The sequence below is a fragment of the Rattus norvegicus genome, chromosome 16 (assembly GCF_036323735.1).
Source record: "Rattus norvegicus strain BN/NHsdMcwi chromosome 16, GRCr8, whole genome shotgun sequence".
In the NCBI taxonomy this organism is placed as follows: Eukaryota; Metazoa; Chordata; class Mammalia; order Rodentia; family Muridae; genus Rattus; species Rattus norvegicus.
Window position 1 is genome coordinate 76773120 of NC_086034.1, and position 15768 is coordinate 76788887.

The window sequence follows — 15768 nt, forward strand, 5'->3', positions numbered from 1 at the left end:
ACTGGGTGGGTCCTCTGTGTCCCAGTGGATCACTGAACATTTCTCAGGGAGAGCTTTAAGTGCAAAAGTTATATTATATAGTTCTTGGTGGAAAACACAAACACACACACACACACACACACACACACACAGAGTGTGTGCTTCTTCCACTTAAAGGTGTCTGAAAAGGTGTCTGAAATTGCTGAAAGGGAAGAAGCCTGTGGGGAGCCACAGCTATCAAGATGCTTATTTTTAGATGACAGATGCATACTAGAACTCTTGATACATTAGCAGCTGTACTTGAATGCTGAACAGTCACAGAGAAGCCTGGACGTCTCTGGAATATTGCAATAATCTTTATCTTAATGGAGCTGATGGTTTATCAGACATATGGGAAAGAGTCTGTGTTATACTCCTTCCTTCTCTAAATCTTGCTTTGTAACAAACCTAGGGTATTTAGTTACCTTGGTAACATACAATTAAAGGAAAAGTGTATGAGAAATATGTCAGCAGAAGCCATTAGAATGCAGATGTTTCAACATCTGTTTGTGTGTATCAGCACACACACTTCTCACCCAGATGGAGTCCCAGAAGAGGCGTGTGTTGATTCTCCATCTTCATTGGAGACTAGCTGTCACAGAAGCTGACTAAGCAATTTCTGCAACCTGGTAAATCTTGGCTTTGAGTTTCCTTGGCACCGAAGGAAGATACTAAGAGGATTTATCCATACAGAACAATATATTTCATTCTAGAGAAACATGAGTCAGGTATGAAAGGGAAGGGTTACATATGTCAGTGATTACAGGGCCCTTGAGTGATGTGCTGGTCACCTTGGGTACACTGATTGGCCTCCTTTGGTGACTAGTGAGTGGTTATGGGAAGCCCAGGCAAAGGCTCTAAAAGTGTTCTGTTTTACTTAATTCAGAGCTGACACCCAAACTGTCTGTCCTTCCAGTGACCCCCTAGCTGAGGGGCAATATATTGCAAGGAAAGCCTAAGAGGCTCATGGATGTTCCTTCATTCTCACATGATTTGCAACACACATATACACGTGGCCATGAAGAGAGAAACAGGAAAGAACAAAAGGCCAGAAAAAGAGAGAAGATGAACTCAGCATTTGATGCAGTCACCAAAGCCTAGCATGTTCAGGATTCTTCAGTGGGTGTTGACAAGGATAAATATATTGCAAAACCCATGCTATAGAAACTACTAGAAGGTTTCACAGTTCTGGAATCATAGGTGAAAGCTGAGATTAAGCTGAAGTGTAGGACAGTGAATTGTTTCACCTTGGAGCCAAAGTTGATTGGAAACTCACTAAGAAGCCCCTTGAGTTCTGAAATGAATGCAATCCTCAGGCCTTTGTCTACTGTACTGCTGGTATCTCATATGTGAACACTGGCACTGTTGTCAATCCCTGTTGTTGAACCTTCTTCAGCTCCAGTGAAAGATTTAGGGGACCTGCCAGGGCTTAGATCAGGATAACCTAGGTGTAGAGGAATTTTAATCTAGCAACATGGCTGCTGTGAAAAAGGATCACATCCAAAAGACCTTCTAGGCCTATGTGCTCTGAGTGGAATGCAGACACTCTTGATCACAATAGGACCTGGCCAGTCTACAGACACACCCGTAGTACACACCGTTAACCTACAGCAAAGAAAGTAAGGTTATTTCGAAGAAGGAAGTAGCTACGTTTGAAAGCAGCCATATTTGAAAGCAGCCATGTTTGAAAGCAGCCATATTTGAACGCAGCCATATTTGAAAGCAGCCATGTTTGAAAGCAGCCATGTTTGAAAGCAGCCATGTTTGAAAGCTGCCATGTTTGAGAGGCAAAGTATTCAATCAGAGAAATATTTGATAGAATGAGTCAGAGATGCTACAGACCCAACTCTCATGAGAAGAGAACAGGAAAGAGAGACTACTTAAGAGAAGCACAGGGAGAGGAATGAAGGTGTGGTGGTGTGCACAGCAGTTTTACCGGGATAGGTTGGAGAGAGAACAGGCTAGAAAGGATCAGCATATTCCACAGTAAGTCACAAGGCTGAAACATTCTAGGCCTCAGTTAGCAGATGGAGGTTGGAAGCTGAAGACTTCAAGGTCTGGATTTGCGGAGGATTTGATTGTATGAAGGCTAGAAGTGTTTAGGCCTAGTCCTAGGGAGAGTTAGAAATGAGAAAACAACCTTCTGGGCTCAGCATAATCATTGTATCCATAAAGCTTGGGTGTGGCTCTCATCTCATCACTTCATCCAATGAAATAAAAGTGATGATTACATGTAGGCCTGAGTCAAAAGAGTTTCATTCCATGTGGTACCTATATGGAACCAGGGAGGATCCCACATGGGATACCCAAACAGAGTTACCTGAGCTGCTGCTGGTTGGGGACGACAACATCCACAGAAAGCTATAGATGTAGCTGTGTCAGCACTCTGGCAGGCTAGTAGGCTGGAGAGATGCAAGCCAGTGAAGCTTGTTAGCCAGCAGAGATAGCAAAGTTGTTGAACCTCTAGTGACTGGGAGACCCTGTCTCAAACACATAATCACAGAAAAATACAGGCACTTCTGTGGGCATTGTCATGAACACACTTAATGCAAAAGCCACATGTAGAAAATTTGCAATGTCCTGAACTCAGGGATGGATAACAAGTTTAAGACGACATGTGAGGTTCAGTGAATTGTATCATATTAGAGAAATGTTTGTCTAACAACCCAGCAAGTAGCTAACTGAACCCTGAAATGGAGGCAATCCTCTGGCCTTGGTCTACCATATGGCCAACATGAGCTATGTGACTTCCAGCCCTGCTGTTACTGTGTGTTGTTGAGCATCCTCTTGTTTCAATGGGAGAAGGGCAAACCTAGGGGAAACTGCCAGGGTCCCACACCAGGTTACCCTGAGCTTGAGTCACCAGGACTTCATACCTTACGGTATGTGTTACCTGGTTTCTGGGAGTCAACAAAGCCAAAGCCTTCAGTAACACAGCAGAGGTCTAAGGAGAGAACAGACTGTCCTGTCTCTCAAGGGTCTTAAGATCACAGGTGGGAGATACCTGTGCACAGTGTCAAAAGGCCTAAGTGTCAACATGGTGAACCTGATGCAGTAGGTTGAGCACCATTTGGGTTTGTGGATTGCTATTGGGCCACAGGGAGTATGAGAAACCGCATGCACTTGTCACAAGAACACGAATGCACAGACATAATTTCTAGGGCAACTTTATTGATGAAAGTAGAAAATCTCATATAATAGGATAACTGGCAGATAGTTTTGAACACTGAAGTAGCTGAAAGGACATACTAGAGGTCACTGATGACAAGAGTCGAGAGAATGGTGACTTTTCTTCAGAGTGATTCTCAGAGGCTCACCTCAGAGTCCAGAGATCATGCTGAGGTGAGGCTAGTGGCAAAGAGAGGAAAGGAATGTGGTCCCACCCACCGTAGAGGGCGCTCATTTGGAAGCAAATTAATAGGATACAGTCATGTCAGCTACTTGGTTAAGGTGGGGGACAATCAATTTGAAAGAATCTGGCAAGTCTGAGCAGGGAGGTGGCATCTGTTCTTCAGGTGACAGGTTATTCTCCATCACTGTCCTCTGAGGAGGAGGAGACCTGAAGGTCCTCATAGAGGACACTCAGTTTGACCTGGGATCCTGCTGCCTCCCCTTCCTCAGGGAAGGCAGGGCTCTCGATCTGAGGCATTTGCTTCTCAATGGGAAGTGGTGCGGGCACTGTCAGGAACCTGGAGCTCCAGAAATTATGGCTGTGTTTGGTAAAGATCATTCTGAGGGCTTGGCCAGACTCAATACAGGGTCTGGTTGAGACCAGAGCAGCCCTGCCATGTAGCTGTTGTTGGTCAGTGCTGGGTACCTGGACTGTTATTTTCTTGCTCATTTCAGCTGCATCTTTTAGTTCAAGTGTGTTGGCAATGGGATAAGACAGACTGTCCAGGGTGCTCTTGGAAGCAGTCCTTGCATGGCTCTCCTCTGGTGCATTGGTAGAGTCTATTCTTTGTTTCTTCAGGGGATTCTGGCTAGGTTGTGTGGAGCACTGGGACATTTCCTCATCTGGGGCCCAGAAGCTGAGTTTTGGGTTCTGTCTATCTTGGTGGATGACAGGATGCTGGCTAGGTTGCATTTTCTTACTGGGACCCTGGGTCTTTGACTCTTTGTGAAACAGTTCACTAATTGCTTTCCTTTTGGGGACGGCAACAGGGTGTTGATGCGAGATATCCTGTAGCTTTTGATCCAGTAGGTTTTCTGAGGCTGTTTTTCTGCCATCCTGTCTGAACACTGGCTTGGCAACACTGGGGACAGTCATGTTGTGACCTTCCTTCTGTCTGGAATGTACGATGAAGGGGCTGTCCAAGCTTTGCAGGGCAGGCTTCTCAGGGCACGTCTGCTTCCCAAGAGCCATTTCAACTGGTGGCTCAGACATCTTCCTGTAGCCAGGAATGATTGACATCTGTGGTTGCTGTAGAAAAGATAGAGATATGGTAAGATGAGCAGGGCACTGTCAGCATGGAAGGACAGTCAAGGCTTTCAAAACACCAGGAGCTCATGGGATTTATGGTGGCATGAGCAGCTCAGTCTGCTGTGAAATCATCAGGCTGTGGTGACCCACATTAGCTATCCAAAACTTGCAGCATGGTGGGTTGGAAAGTGGAAGGGAGAGAGTTTCAGTCTCCCTACAAAGTTTAAGTGAACCTTATTCTGATAATCCAAATCTCTCTCTCTCTCTCTCTCTCTCTCTCTCTCTCTCTCTCTCTCTCTCTCTCTCTCTGTCTGTCTCCTCCCCTCATCTCTCTCTCTGTGTGTGTGTTTGTGTGTGTGTGTGTGTGTGTGTGTGTGTGTGTTGTCTTTGGACAAGAGGTACATGAAGGGAAATATTGACATATGGATAATCATAGAGACAGCTAGGAAGATGTTCATGATCCTTCTGTGGTCCTAGAAGAACAGTTAGAATCAAATTACCATGTAATTGACAGCATAGTTTTGAAAATTCTAATAATTTCTCTTGGGATATGAAGGAGGGCAAGAGGCATTTGCTTGCCTTGAATCTGTCTCTCACAATGGTTTTTGAGGTCAATGATGTAGGCAACAGATTGGGAAGGTGTAAATGGATGTGTTCATGCTGCTTAGACTTCTCTAGCATAAGTCTAGTTTTATAGAAAGAGCAGACAAAGCCAGTTCAAAATGGCACCAGCAAAGCCTGTGGCCATATGCACAGGTCACCAGAAAGCTTGGAGAACAGGCCATGTTTTTAATCTGACCTCAGAAGGAGCGAAGACCTGGAGACCTACATGGGTAAACAAGGAGGAACCTGCCTATCGTCCAGGTAAGCTGACCTATAAAGGAGACCTAAAGCAGAGGTTCACTCACTCCTCCAAACCCAAGTCCATCTGAACTATGAAAATGAACAAATGAATTGTTGCTGCCAGAGAGGGTTTGTGAAGCCTGGTGTGTACAGAGGACACTGGGTGAGCAAATAGACCATGCAGAAGAAGGTGCAAGCGTCAGAGCAGAGAGGAAGGGACTTTCAGGGACAGGGTATGTATTTGTACTTACAGCCAAGCTGCCCTGCTGGTTACTCCATTGCAGCTCTGTTGGAAATTTCTGGAAGGTTGTCTTTCTCTGCTGCTCATCACACCTGTGGGACAAACAATATGGTGGGAAGACGTCGGCTTTAGTCTCAAATACTCCCTCCCTCCCTTCTCCTTCCCTCTCTCTCTCTCTCCCTCTCTTGTGAGAAGACCATTTACTAGCTCTCTGGCCCTTTCTGTTTGGAGACTGGGAGATAAGACATGGTATCCCCATGAGCTCCGTCCTACCTGGAGCCTTCCCTTCTGCCAGATCCATTCCCATCACTTACCTCTGTCTGGCAGCTTGACTGAGTTTCTGTAGACCCTTAGGCCTGCAAGGATCCATGTTCTCTTTCTCCTTCTTGGCTCCCAGAGGCTGTGCAACTAGGAGGAAAAGGCCCCGCTTAATGGGACACCTTCTGTTTCTTGCAATGTGGCCAAAGGCTCCACAGTCTCTGCATTTCACCTGTGAGGAGCAAAAGAGATCTATGAGCCAAAACGGGATCCAGGGACCTCTCCACCCTCAATCCCCCCTCAAGGCTCAAAGACCCCTTGATGTTCTCTCCAAGGACAACAGTCACTAAAGCACGGGTTGGAACTCCACCTGGTTGTCTCTTTGAACCTGGGAGAGAGAAGCATAATTGGGAGATGTATGGGGAAACACTGGAAACCCTGTATATGCCATCAGACCAATCCTGCCAAAGAGGAGCTGAGCTTTTTCTCAGTCTGCTTCAGATGCAGGGGGAGCAGTTCCTTTGTCTGGCCCTCTGATACCTCTGATATGGTCAGGAGCATGGATCAGTGTGACAAATGTAACAGGGCCCCAGATCTTAGGAACCCCCAGACATTTATATAACTATCTCCAAGATAGAAGTACCCTTCATGTCAGAGAACTCATTCCATAGACACTACCTCCTGGCACCATGAAAATGGGACCTATAGAGATCATATCCAGAGGTTAGGCAATGCACCTGATTGAGGGATGAATCCACTTACCCATTTCCAAATTTTAACCCAGTATGTGCCTATTCTAAATCATCAGATCCTACCACAAAAGCCTATATTCTACAAAACTGGAAAACCTGGAGGAAATGGAAAGTTTCTAGACAGATACCAGGTACCAAAGTTAAATCAGGATCAGATAAACCATCTAAGCAGTCCCATAAAGAAATAGAAGCAGTCATTAAAAGTCTCCCAACCAAAACAACCCAGGACCAGTTGGGATTATGCAGAATTCTATTAGACATTCGTAGAAGGCCTAATATCAATACTGCCAAAACTATTCCACAAAAAATAAACCAGAAGGAACACTCCTGAATTCCTTCTATGAAGCTATTATTATAGGTATACCTAAACCACACAAAGACGCGAAAAAGAAAGAGAACCTCAGACCAATTTCCTTTATGAATATTGATGCAAAAATAGTCAGTGAAATTCTCACAAACAAAATCCAAGAACACATCAAGACAATCATCCATCACGATCAAGTAGGCTTAATCCCAGGAATTCAGGCATGGTAATCCAGTATAGAAACAAACTCAAAGGAAAAAAAAAAAAACCACACATGATCATCTCATTAGAAGCTGAGGAAGCATTGGACAAAATTCAACAAACCTTCATGTTAAACGACTTGGAAAGATCAGGAATTCAAGGCCCATACCTAAACATAGTAAAAGCAATATACAGCAAACCAGTAGCCAACATCTAACTAAATGAAGAGAAACTTGAAGTGATCCCACTAAAATCAGGGACTAGACAAGGCTCCCCACTCTCTCCCTACCTATTCAATATAGGACTCAAGTCCTAGTCAGAGAAATCAGACAACAAATGGAGATCAAAGGGATTCAAATTGGAAAGCAAGAACTCAAAATATCATTATGTGCAGATGATACAATAGTATACTTAAGTGACCTCAAACGTTCTTCCACCAGAGAACTACTAAGCCTGATAAACAACTTAGCCAAAGTGTCTTGAATAAATCAGTAGCCTTCCTCTACTCCAAGGATAAACAGGCTGAGAAAAAAATTAGTGAAACCACAGCCTTCACAATAGTTGCAAATAACAAAATAACTCGATGTGGCTCTAATTGAGTAAGTGAAAGATCTGTATGACATGAACTTCAAATCTCTAAAGAAAGAAATTGAAGATCTCAGAAGACGGGAAGACCTCCGATGCTCATGGATTGGCCGGATTAATACTGTAAAAATGGCCATTTTTCCAAAAGCAAGCTACAGATTCAATGCAATCCCCATCAAAATTTCAAGTTAATTCTTCATAGAGTTAGAAAGACCAATTTGCAAATTCATTTGGAATAACAAAAAACCCAGGATAGTGAAAGCTATCCTCAACAATAAAAGAACTTCGGGAGGAATCCCCATCCCTGATCTCAAGCAGTTTTATAGAGTAATAGTGATTAAAACTGTATGGTATTGGTAGAGAAACAGGCAGGTAGATCAATGGGATAGAATTAAAGACTCCAAAATAAACCCACACACATATTGTCACTTGAACTTTGACAAAGGTGCTAAAACCATCCAATGGAAAAAAGGTAGCATTTTCAACAAATGGTGCAGGTTCAACTAGAGTTCAGCATGTAGAAGAATGCAAATTGACCCATTCTTATTGCCCTGTACAAAGCTTAAGACCAAGTGGATCAAGACCTCCTCATAAAACCAGGTACACTTAAACTAATAGAAGAAAAAGCCATCCAGAGCCTGCCCTACCTGGGGATCCATCCCATATACAGCCAGCAAACACAGAGAATATTGCTGATGCCAAGAAGTGCTTTGCTGATGGGAACGTGATATAGCTGTCTCCTGAGAGGCTCTGCCAGAGCCTGACCAATACAGATGTGAATGCGTGCAGCCAACCATCAGGCTGAACTTGGCGACCCCAATGGAGGAGTTGAGGGAAGGACTGAAGGAGCTGAAGGGGTTTACAAGCCACAGGAAGAACAGCAATATTAACTAAACATACCCCCCACCCCTGCCCCTAGAGCTCCTAGGGATTGAACCACCAAACCAAGAATACAATGGAGGAACCCATGGCTCCAGTTGAATATGTAGCAGAGGATGGTCTTGTAGGACATCAGTGGGAGGGGAGGCCCTTGGACCTGTGAAGCTCAATGCCCCAGTGTACGGGAATACAGGGGTTGGTAAGTGGGTGGTTGGTAGGTGGATAAGTGGGTAGGTGGGTAACCACCCTCATAGAAGCAGGGGGAGGGTGATGGGATGGGGGTTTTCAGAGGGCAAACCAGGAAAGGGGATAACATTTGAAATGTAAATAAATCCCACAGATTCCTGCTCCCAAACCCCATGGGAGCAAGAGCTCACAGCCCAGAGTAGTGGGCTCTCCTGACACTGCAGAGCAGGAGAGATCACCAATACTGCCCACCCCTGCCCACATCCCTGGCCTAAGAGGAAAGTGTATAGAGCCTGTGGGAACTGGAAGATAGGGGCACGCAAGCTGCAGGTCCACTTCGGTCCAGACACCGCTGGAATCTGAAGGGACTGGTCAACAGCACCCTGCACCCAAATCCTGTGGGAGGGAGAGCTAAACCTTCAGAAGGGCAGACACGCCGGGGAAGCTGGAAGAGACTACACTCTGCCCACATTTCTGACTCCAGAGGAAAACACCTAACTACATCTGGGGCCCTGGTGCACCTGGGACCTGGGAAAAAGGCGGGGCAGGCCCTTCTGGTTGCAGCCCTCACGGAGAGCTCAAAAGCAGCCCCCCATGAGCAATTTCATCCCAGGTCTAGAGGTAAGATCAAATTTTCTCCTCCAAGTGTCCTGCCTGGTGGGCTCAGGACACACGCCCACAGGAACAGCTGTAGACCAGTAAACAGGAAAGACTACACACCTGAAAACAGAACACTCTGCTCCCATAACTGGCTGAAAGAAAACAGGAAAACAGGTCTACAGCACTCCTGACACACAGGCCTATAGGACGGTCTAGCCACTATGATAAATAGCAGAACAAGGTAACACCAGAGATAACCTGATGGCGAGAGGAAAGCACAGGAATCCAAGCAACAGAAACCAAGACTACACGGCATCATCGGAGCCCAATTCTCCCACCAAAGCAAACACTGAATATCCAAATACACCAGAAAAGCAAGATCTTGATTTTAAATCACATTTGATAATGATGATGGGGGACTTCAATAAAGACATGAAGAACTCCCTTAGAGAAACGCACGAAAACATAAATAAACAAGTGGCAGCCTATAGAGAGGAATCACAAAACTTCCTGAAAGAATTCCAGGAAAATACAATCAAACAGGTGAAGGAATTAAAAATGGAAATAGAAGCAATAAAGAAAGCACAAAGGGAGACAACCCTGGACATAGAGAGCCAAAGGAAGAGACAAGGAGGTGTAGATACAAGCAAAACCAACAGAATACAAGAGATAGAAGAGAGATCTCAGGAGCAGAAGATTCCATAGAAATCAGTGACACAACTGTCAAAGATAATGTAAAATGGAAAAATATACTGGCCCAAAACATACAGGAAATCCAGGACAAAATGAGAAGACCAAACCTAACGATAATATATAGAAGACAGTGAAGACTCCCAACTCAAAGGACCAGCAAATATCTTCAACGAAATCATAGAAGAAAACTTCCCTAACCTAAAGAAAGACATGCCCATAAACATACAAGAAGCCTACAGAACTCCAAATAGATTGGGTCAGAAAAGAAACTCCTCCCATCACATAATAGTCAAAACAGCAAATGCACAAAGCAAAGGAAGATTAAAAGCAGTAAGGGAAAAAGGTCAAGTAACATATAAAGGCAGACCTATCAGAATTAAACGAGAGGTCTCTCCAGAGACTATGTTCTATTCTTGTTAACTGAAATACAACAACCTAGAACTTGATTTCCATGCAGGAAACTCACTGGGAGAGAGGCTCAGTGATCCACTGGGATCCAGAGGACCCAGCTACCCAGTGCACTGTCCCAGCTGGCTACACAGGGCTCTTTATTGGCCTAAACCTATATCCCCGCATTCTTCTCTGGTGGATCTCACAAAACACAAAGAGTTTGTGGTGTAGCCCTGCCCACCTCTCACCTAGGCCCAGGGCTGGCTGACACCTACAGATCTCCACTTACCCTAGGGTCTTCCTCTTTCACTGGTGGAAGAGTCTGTTTCCATGAGGCCCCTGGCTTTCTCTGGGCCGTTGGAGCTGGAGTGGCTGGATTGCTCTGGGTCTTCACTTGTGACTTCATTTTGTGGACCCGTTGGCTTGGATTTCCTGAAACAGAAGTTAACAAAAAGAGTTTCAAGCAATGGAATTAAGTTTGATGACATTGTAGGAATATGTGGCCGGGTGATGGCTATGGCAAATGAACCTGTTCCTGTTCCCACCTCCCAAACGTATTCCATCAGGGACTCAGGGACTTGAAGTAGGAACATTCAGGGACTGTGTCCCTTCAAGAATCCCTCACTACAGTCAAACTCTAAAGGAGAAAGTAGTATTTCAGTGAAATGCCCTTACCCTTACGTGAGAAATCCATCAGGGAACTTCAGATTAATTTCAAAACACTCCTGTTTCTAACTACTTTCCTCAAGGAAAGTCTGATAAAAGACTTCCTCCTGAGAGCCTGCCTTCTGTCTGTGGTCTGTTCAGCAGCTTCTCAGCTGTAGCGTCTGGAGCTGCACACCAGGCACCCCGTTCAGACGGCCGGCTCAAACGGGACTGAAAAGAAGGTGTGGCATTGGGTTCTTAAAGGTGCCCCCTAGGCCACGAAATCTGTGATTTAATCTAACCAATTAGGCCACGAACTGTGTGAATCAATCTAACCAAATTAGGCCACGAACTCTGTGATTCAATCTAACCAAAGTAGCCAAGTAAGAAAAACACCTGATCTTAAGGCATCAACACATTCTTGATTGAAGACTTAAAGGCACGGAATACAGTCCTGATTGGAGACTTAAAGGCACGGAATACAGTTTTGATTTAACACTTAAAGGCACGGAATACAGTCTTGATTGAAGAAAAAAGGCACAGAATACAGTCTTGATTGAAGACTTTAAGGCACGGAATACAGAGTGAAAGTATATGGCCAAACATGGTAAATGCCTTTGAATGGTTTGTTTTATGTAAGTGTATCATAAGATGACCCAGAAGAAATGTCAGAACCTTGGCTTCCACTGTATTCCAAGAATGTTCCAAATTTAAGCCCTTAAGTCTCAGATTGACTAAGCTTGGGAGGTGGAAATGCAGGTACTGGTTACTTAGTGATGGGCAGCAGAAGATCACAGTTTCCTGTCATGTCACAAAACTTAATTTCGTTGGTTAAAACTCTTGTTTTTCTGCTATTTCAGGATATCAAAGCCAAACGACTTCATAGATGGAGTCCCATATTAAGACCTGGGGCCATTGAGCTGCCCCGTTTCCAACAGCTCAGAGAAAGCCAAGAGGCTCATCGGAACAGAATATTCCCTCATTGAAAGAGGAGAGAACCCTAGGGTAAGTGGAGGCCTGTTGTGTCAGCCAGTCCTGAGGCTAGGTGAGACAATGGACTGGACTTCATCACAAATTCTTTATGTTGTGTGGGATCCACCAGAGAAGAATGCTGAGATTTGGGTCTATGACCATAAATTAGTCAGCTGGCAGAGTACCCTGGGTGGGTCCTCTGTGTCCCAGTGGATCACTGAACATTTCTCAGGGAGAGCTTTAAGTGCAAAAGTTATATTATATAGTTCTTGGTGGAAAACAAAAACACACACACACACACACACACACACACACACACACAAACACACACACACACACACTCACACACACACACACACACACACACACACAGTGTGTGCTACTTCCACTTAAAGGTGTCTGAAAAGGTGTCTGAAATTGCTGAAAGAGAAGAAGCCTGTGGGGAGCCACAGCTATCAAGATGCTTATTTTCAGATGACAGATGCATACTAGAACTCTTGATACATTACCAGCTGTACTTGAATGCCGAACAGTCACAGAGAAGCCTGGATGTCTGTGGAATATTGCAATAATCTTTATCTTAATGGAGCTGATGGTTTATCAGACATATGGGAAAGAGTCTGTGTTATACTCCTTCCTTCTCTAAATCTTGCTTTGTAACAAACCTAGGGTATTTAGTTACCTTGGTAACATACAATTAAAGGAAAAGTATATGAGAAATATGTCAGCAGAAGCCATTAGAATGCAGATGTTTCAACATCTGTTTGTGTGTATCAGCACACACACTTCTCACCCAGATGGAGTCCCAGAAAAGGCGTGTGTTGATTCTCCATCTTCATTGGAGACTAGCTGTCACAGAAGCTGACTAAGCAATTTCTGCAACCTGGTAAATCTTGGCTTTGAGGTTCCTTGGCACCGAAGGAAGATACTAAGAGGATTTATCTATACAGAACAATATATTTCATTCTAGAGAAACATGAGTCAGGTATGAAAGGGAAGGGTTACATATGTCAGTGATTACAGGGGCCCTTGAGTGATGTGCTGGTCACCTTGGGTACACTGATTGGCCTCCTTTGGTGACTAGTGAGTGGTTATGGGAAGCCCAGGCAAAGGCTCTAAAAGTGTTCTGTTTTACTTAATTCAGAGCTGACACCCAAACTGTCTGTCCTTCCAGTGACCCCCTAGCTGAGGGGCAATATATTGCAAGGAAAGCCTAAGAGGCTCATGGATGTTCCTTCATTCTCACATGATTTGCAACACACATATACACGTGGCCATGAAGAGAGAAACAGGAAAGAACAAAAGGCCAGAAAAAGAGAGAAGATGAACTCAGCATTTGATGCAGTCACCAAAGCCTAGCATGTTCAGGATTCTTCAGTGGGTGTTGACAAGGATAAATATATTGCAAAACCCATGCTATAGAAACTACTAGAAGGTTTCACAGTTCTGGAATCATAGGTGAAAGCTGAGATTAAGCTGAAGTGTAGGACAGTGAATTGTTTCACCTTGGAGCCAAAGTTGATTGGAAACTCACTAAGAAGCCCCTTGAGTTCTGAAATGAATGCAATCCTCAGGCCTTTGTCTACTGTACTGCTGGTATCTCATATGTGAACACTGGCACTGTTGTCAATCCCTGTTGTTGAACCTTCTTCAGCTCCAGTGAAAGATTTAGGGGACCTGCCAGGGCTTAGATCAGGATAACCTAGGTGTAGAGGAATTTTAATCTAGCAACATGGCTGCTGTGAAAAAGGATCACATCCAAAAGACCTTCTAGGCCTATGTGCTCTGAGTGGAATGCAGACACTCTTGATCACAATAGGACCTGGCCAGTCTACAGACACACCCGTAGTACACACCGTTAACCTACAGCAAAGAAAGTAAGGTTATTTCGAAGAAGGAAGTAGCTACGTTTGAAAGCAGCCATATTTGAAAGCAGCCATGTTTGAAAGCAGCCATATTTGAACGCAGCCATATTTGAAAGCAGCCATGTTTGAAAGCAGCCATGTTTGAAAGCAGCCATGTTTGAAAGCTGCCATGTTTGAGAGGCAAAGTATTCAATCAGAGAAATATTTGATAGAATGAGTCAGAGATGCTACAGACCCAACTCTCATGAGAAGAGAACAGGAAAGAGAGACTACTTAAGAGAAGCACAGGGAGAGGAATGAAGGTGTGGTGGTGTGCACAGCAGTTTTACCGGGATAGGTTGGAGAGAGAACAGGCTAGAAAGGATCAGCATATTCCACAGTAAGTCACAAGGCTGAAACATTCTAGGCCTCAGTTAGCAGATGGAGGTTGGAAGCTGAAGACTTCAAGGTCTGGATTTGCGGAGGATTTGATTGTATGAAGGCTAGAAGTGTTTAGGCCTAGTCCTAGGGAGAGTTAGAAATGAGAAAACAACCTTCTGGGCTCAGCCTAATCATTGTATCCATAAAGCTTGGGTGTGGCTCTCATCTCATCACTTCATCCAATGAAATAAAAGTGATGATTACATCTAGGCCTGAGTCAAAAGAGTTTCATTCCATGTGGTACCTATATGGAACCAGGGAGGATCCCACATGGGATACCCAAACAGAGTTACCTGAGCTGCTGCTGGTTGGGGACGACAACATCCACAGAAAGCTATAGATGTAGCTGTGTCAGCACTCTGGCAGGCTAGTAGGCTGGAGAGATGTAAGCCAGTGAAGCTTGTTAGCCAGCAGAGATAGCAAAGTTGTTGAACCTCTAGTGACTGGGAGACCCTGTCTCAAACACATAATCACAGAAAAATACAGGCACTTCTGTGGGCATTGTCATGAACACACTTAATGCAAAAGCCACATGTAGAAAATTTGCAATGTCCTGAACTCAGGGATGGATAACAAGTTTAAGACGACATGTGAGGTTCAGTGAATTGTATCATATTAGAGAAATGTTTGTCTAACAGCCCAGCAAGTAGCTAACTGAACCCTGAAATGGAGGCAATCCTCTGGCCTTGGTCTACCATATGGCCAACATGAGCTATGTGACTTCCAGCCCTGCTGTTACTGTGTGTTGTTGAGCATCCTCTTGTTTCAATGGGAGAAGGGCAAACCTAGGGGAAACTGCCAGGGTCCCACACCAGGTTACCCTGAGCTTGAGTCACCAGGACTTCATACCTTACGGTATGTGTTACCTGGTTTCTGGGAGTCAACAAAGCCAAAGCCTTCAGTAACACAGCAGAGGTCTAAGGAGAGAACAGACTGTCCTGTCTCTCAAGGGTCTTAAGATCACAGGTGGGAGATACCTGTGCACAGTGTCAAAAGGCCTAAGTGTCAACATGGTGAACCTGATGCAGTAGGTTGAGCACCATTTGGGTTTGTGGATTGCTATTGGGCCATAGGGAGTATGAGAAACCTCATGCACTTGTCAGAAGAACACGAATGCACAGACATAATTTCTAGGGCAACTTTATTGGTGAAAGTAGAAAATCTCATACAATAGGATAACTGGCAGATAGTTTTGAACACTGAAGTAGCTGAAAGGACATACTAGAGGTCACTGATGACAAGAGTGGAGAGAATGGTGACTTTTCTTCAGAGTGATTCTCAGAGGCTCACCTCAGAGTCCAGAGATCATGCTGAGGTGAGGCTAGTGGCAAAGAGAGGAAAGGAATGTGGTCCCACCCACCGTAGAGGGCGCTCATTTGGAAGCAAATTAATAGGATACAGTCATGTCAGCTACTTGGTTAAGGTGGGGGACAATCAATTTGAAAGAATCTGGCAAGTCTGAGCAGGGAGGTGGCATCTGTTCTTCAGGTGACAGG

General features: G+C 44.6%; 1 protein-coding gene across 1 annotated transcript; it reads right to left on the reverse strand.

Annotated features, from left to right (window-relative positions):
- Window positions 1-3541: 3541 nt before the first annotated feature.
- Fam90a1l3 (family with sequence similarity 90, member A1 like 3) lies at window positions 3542-10776 on the reverse strand. The gene is made up of 4 exons (XM_039095183.2): window positions 10660-10776; window positions 5837-6012; window positions 5533-5614; window positions 3542-4438 (listed from the first exon to the last, which is right to left on the reverse strand). Exons 1-4 carry the CDS (start codon window positions 10774-10776, stop codon window positions 3542-3544), a joined length of 1272 nt encoding a protein of 423 aa, XP_038951111.1.
- Between the last annotated feature and the right edge of the window lie 4992 nt (window positions 10777-15768).

Coding starts and splice junctions, on each gene's coding strand:
- Fam90a1l3 (XM_039095183.2), bottom strand. CDS start 10,776: ATGAAGTCACAAGTGAAGACCCAGAGCAATCCAGCCACTCCAGCTCCA. Junction 6,013..10,659: donor TGAAAGAGGAAGACCCTAGG/GTAAGTGGAGAT, acceptor TGCTCCTCACAG/GTGAAATGCAGAGACTGTGG. Junction 5,615..5,836: donor AGTCAAGCTGCCAGACAGAG/GTAAGTGATGGG, acceptor TTTGTCCCACAG/GTGTGATGAGCAGCAGAGAA.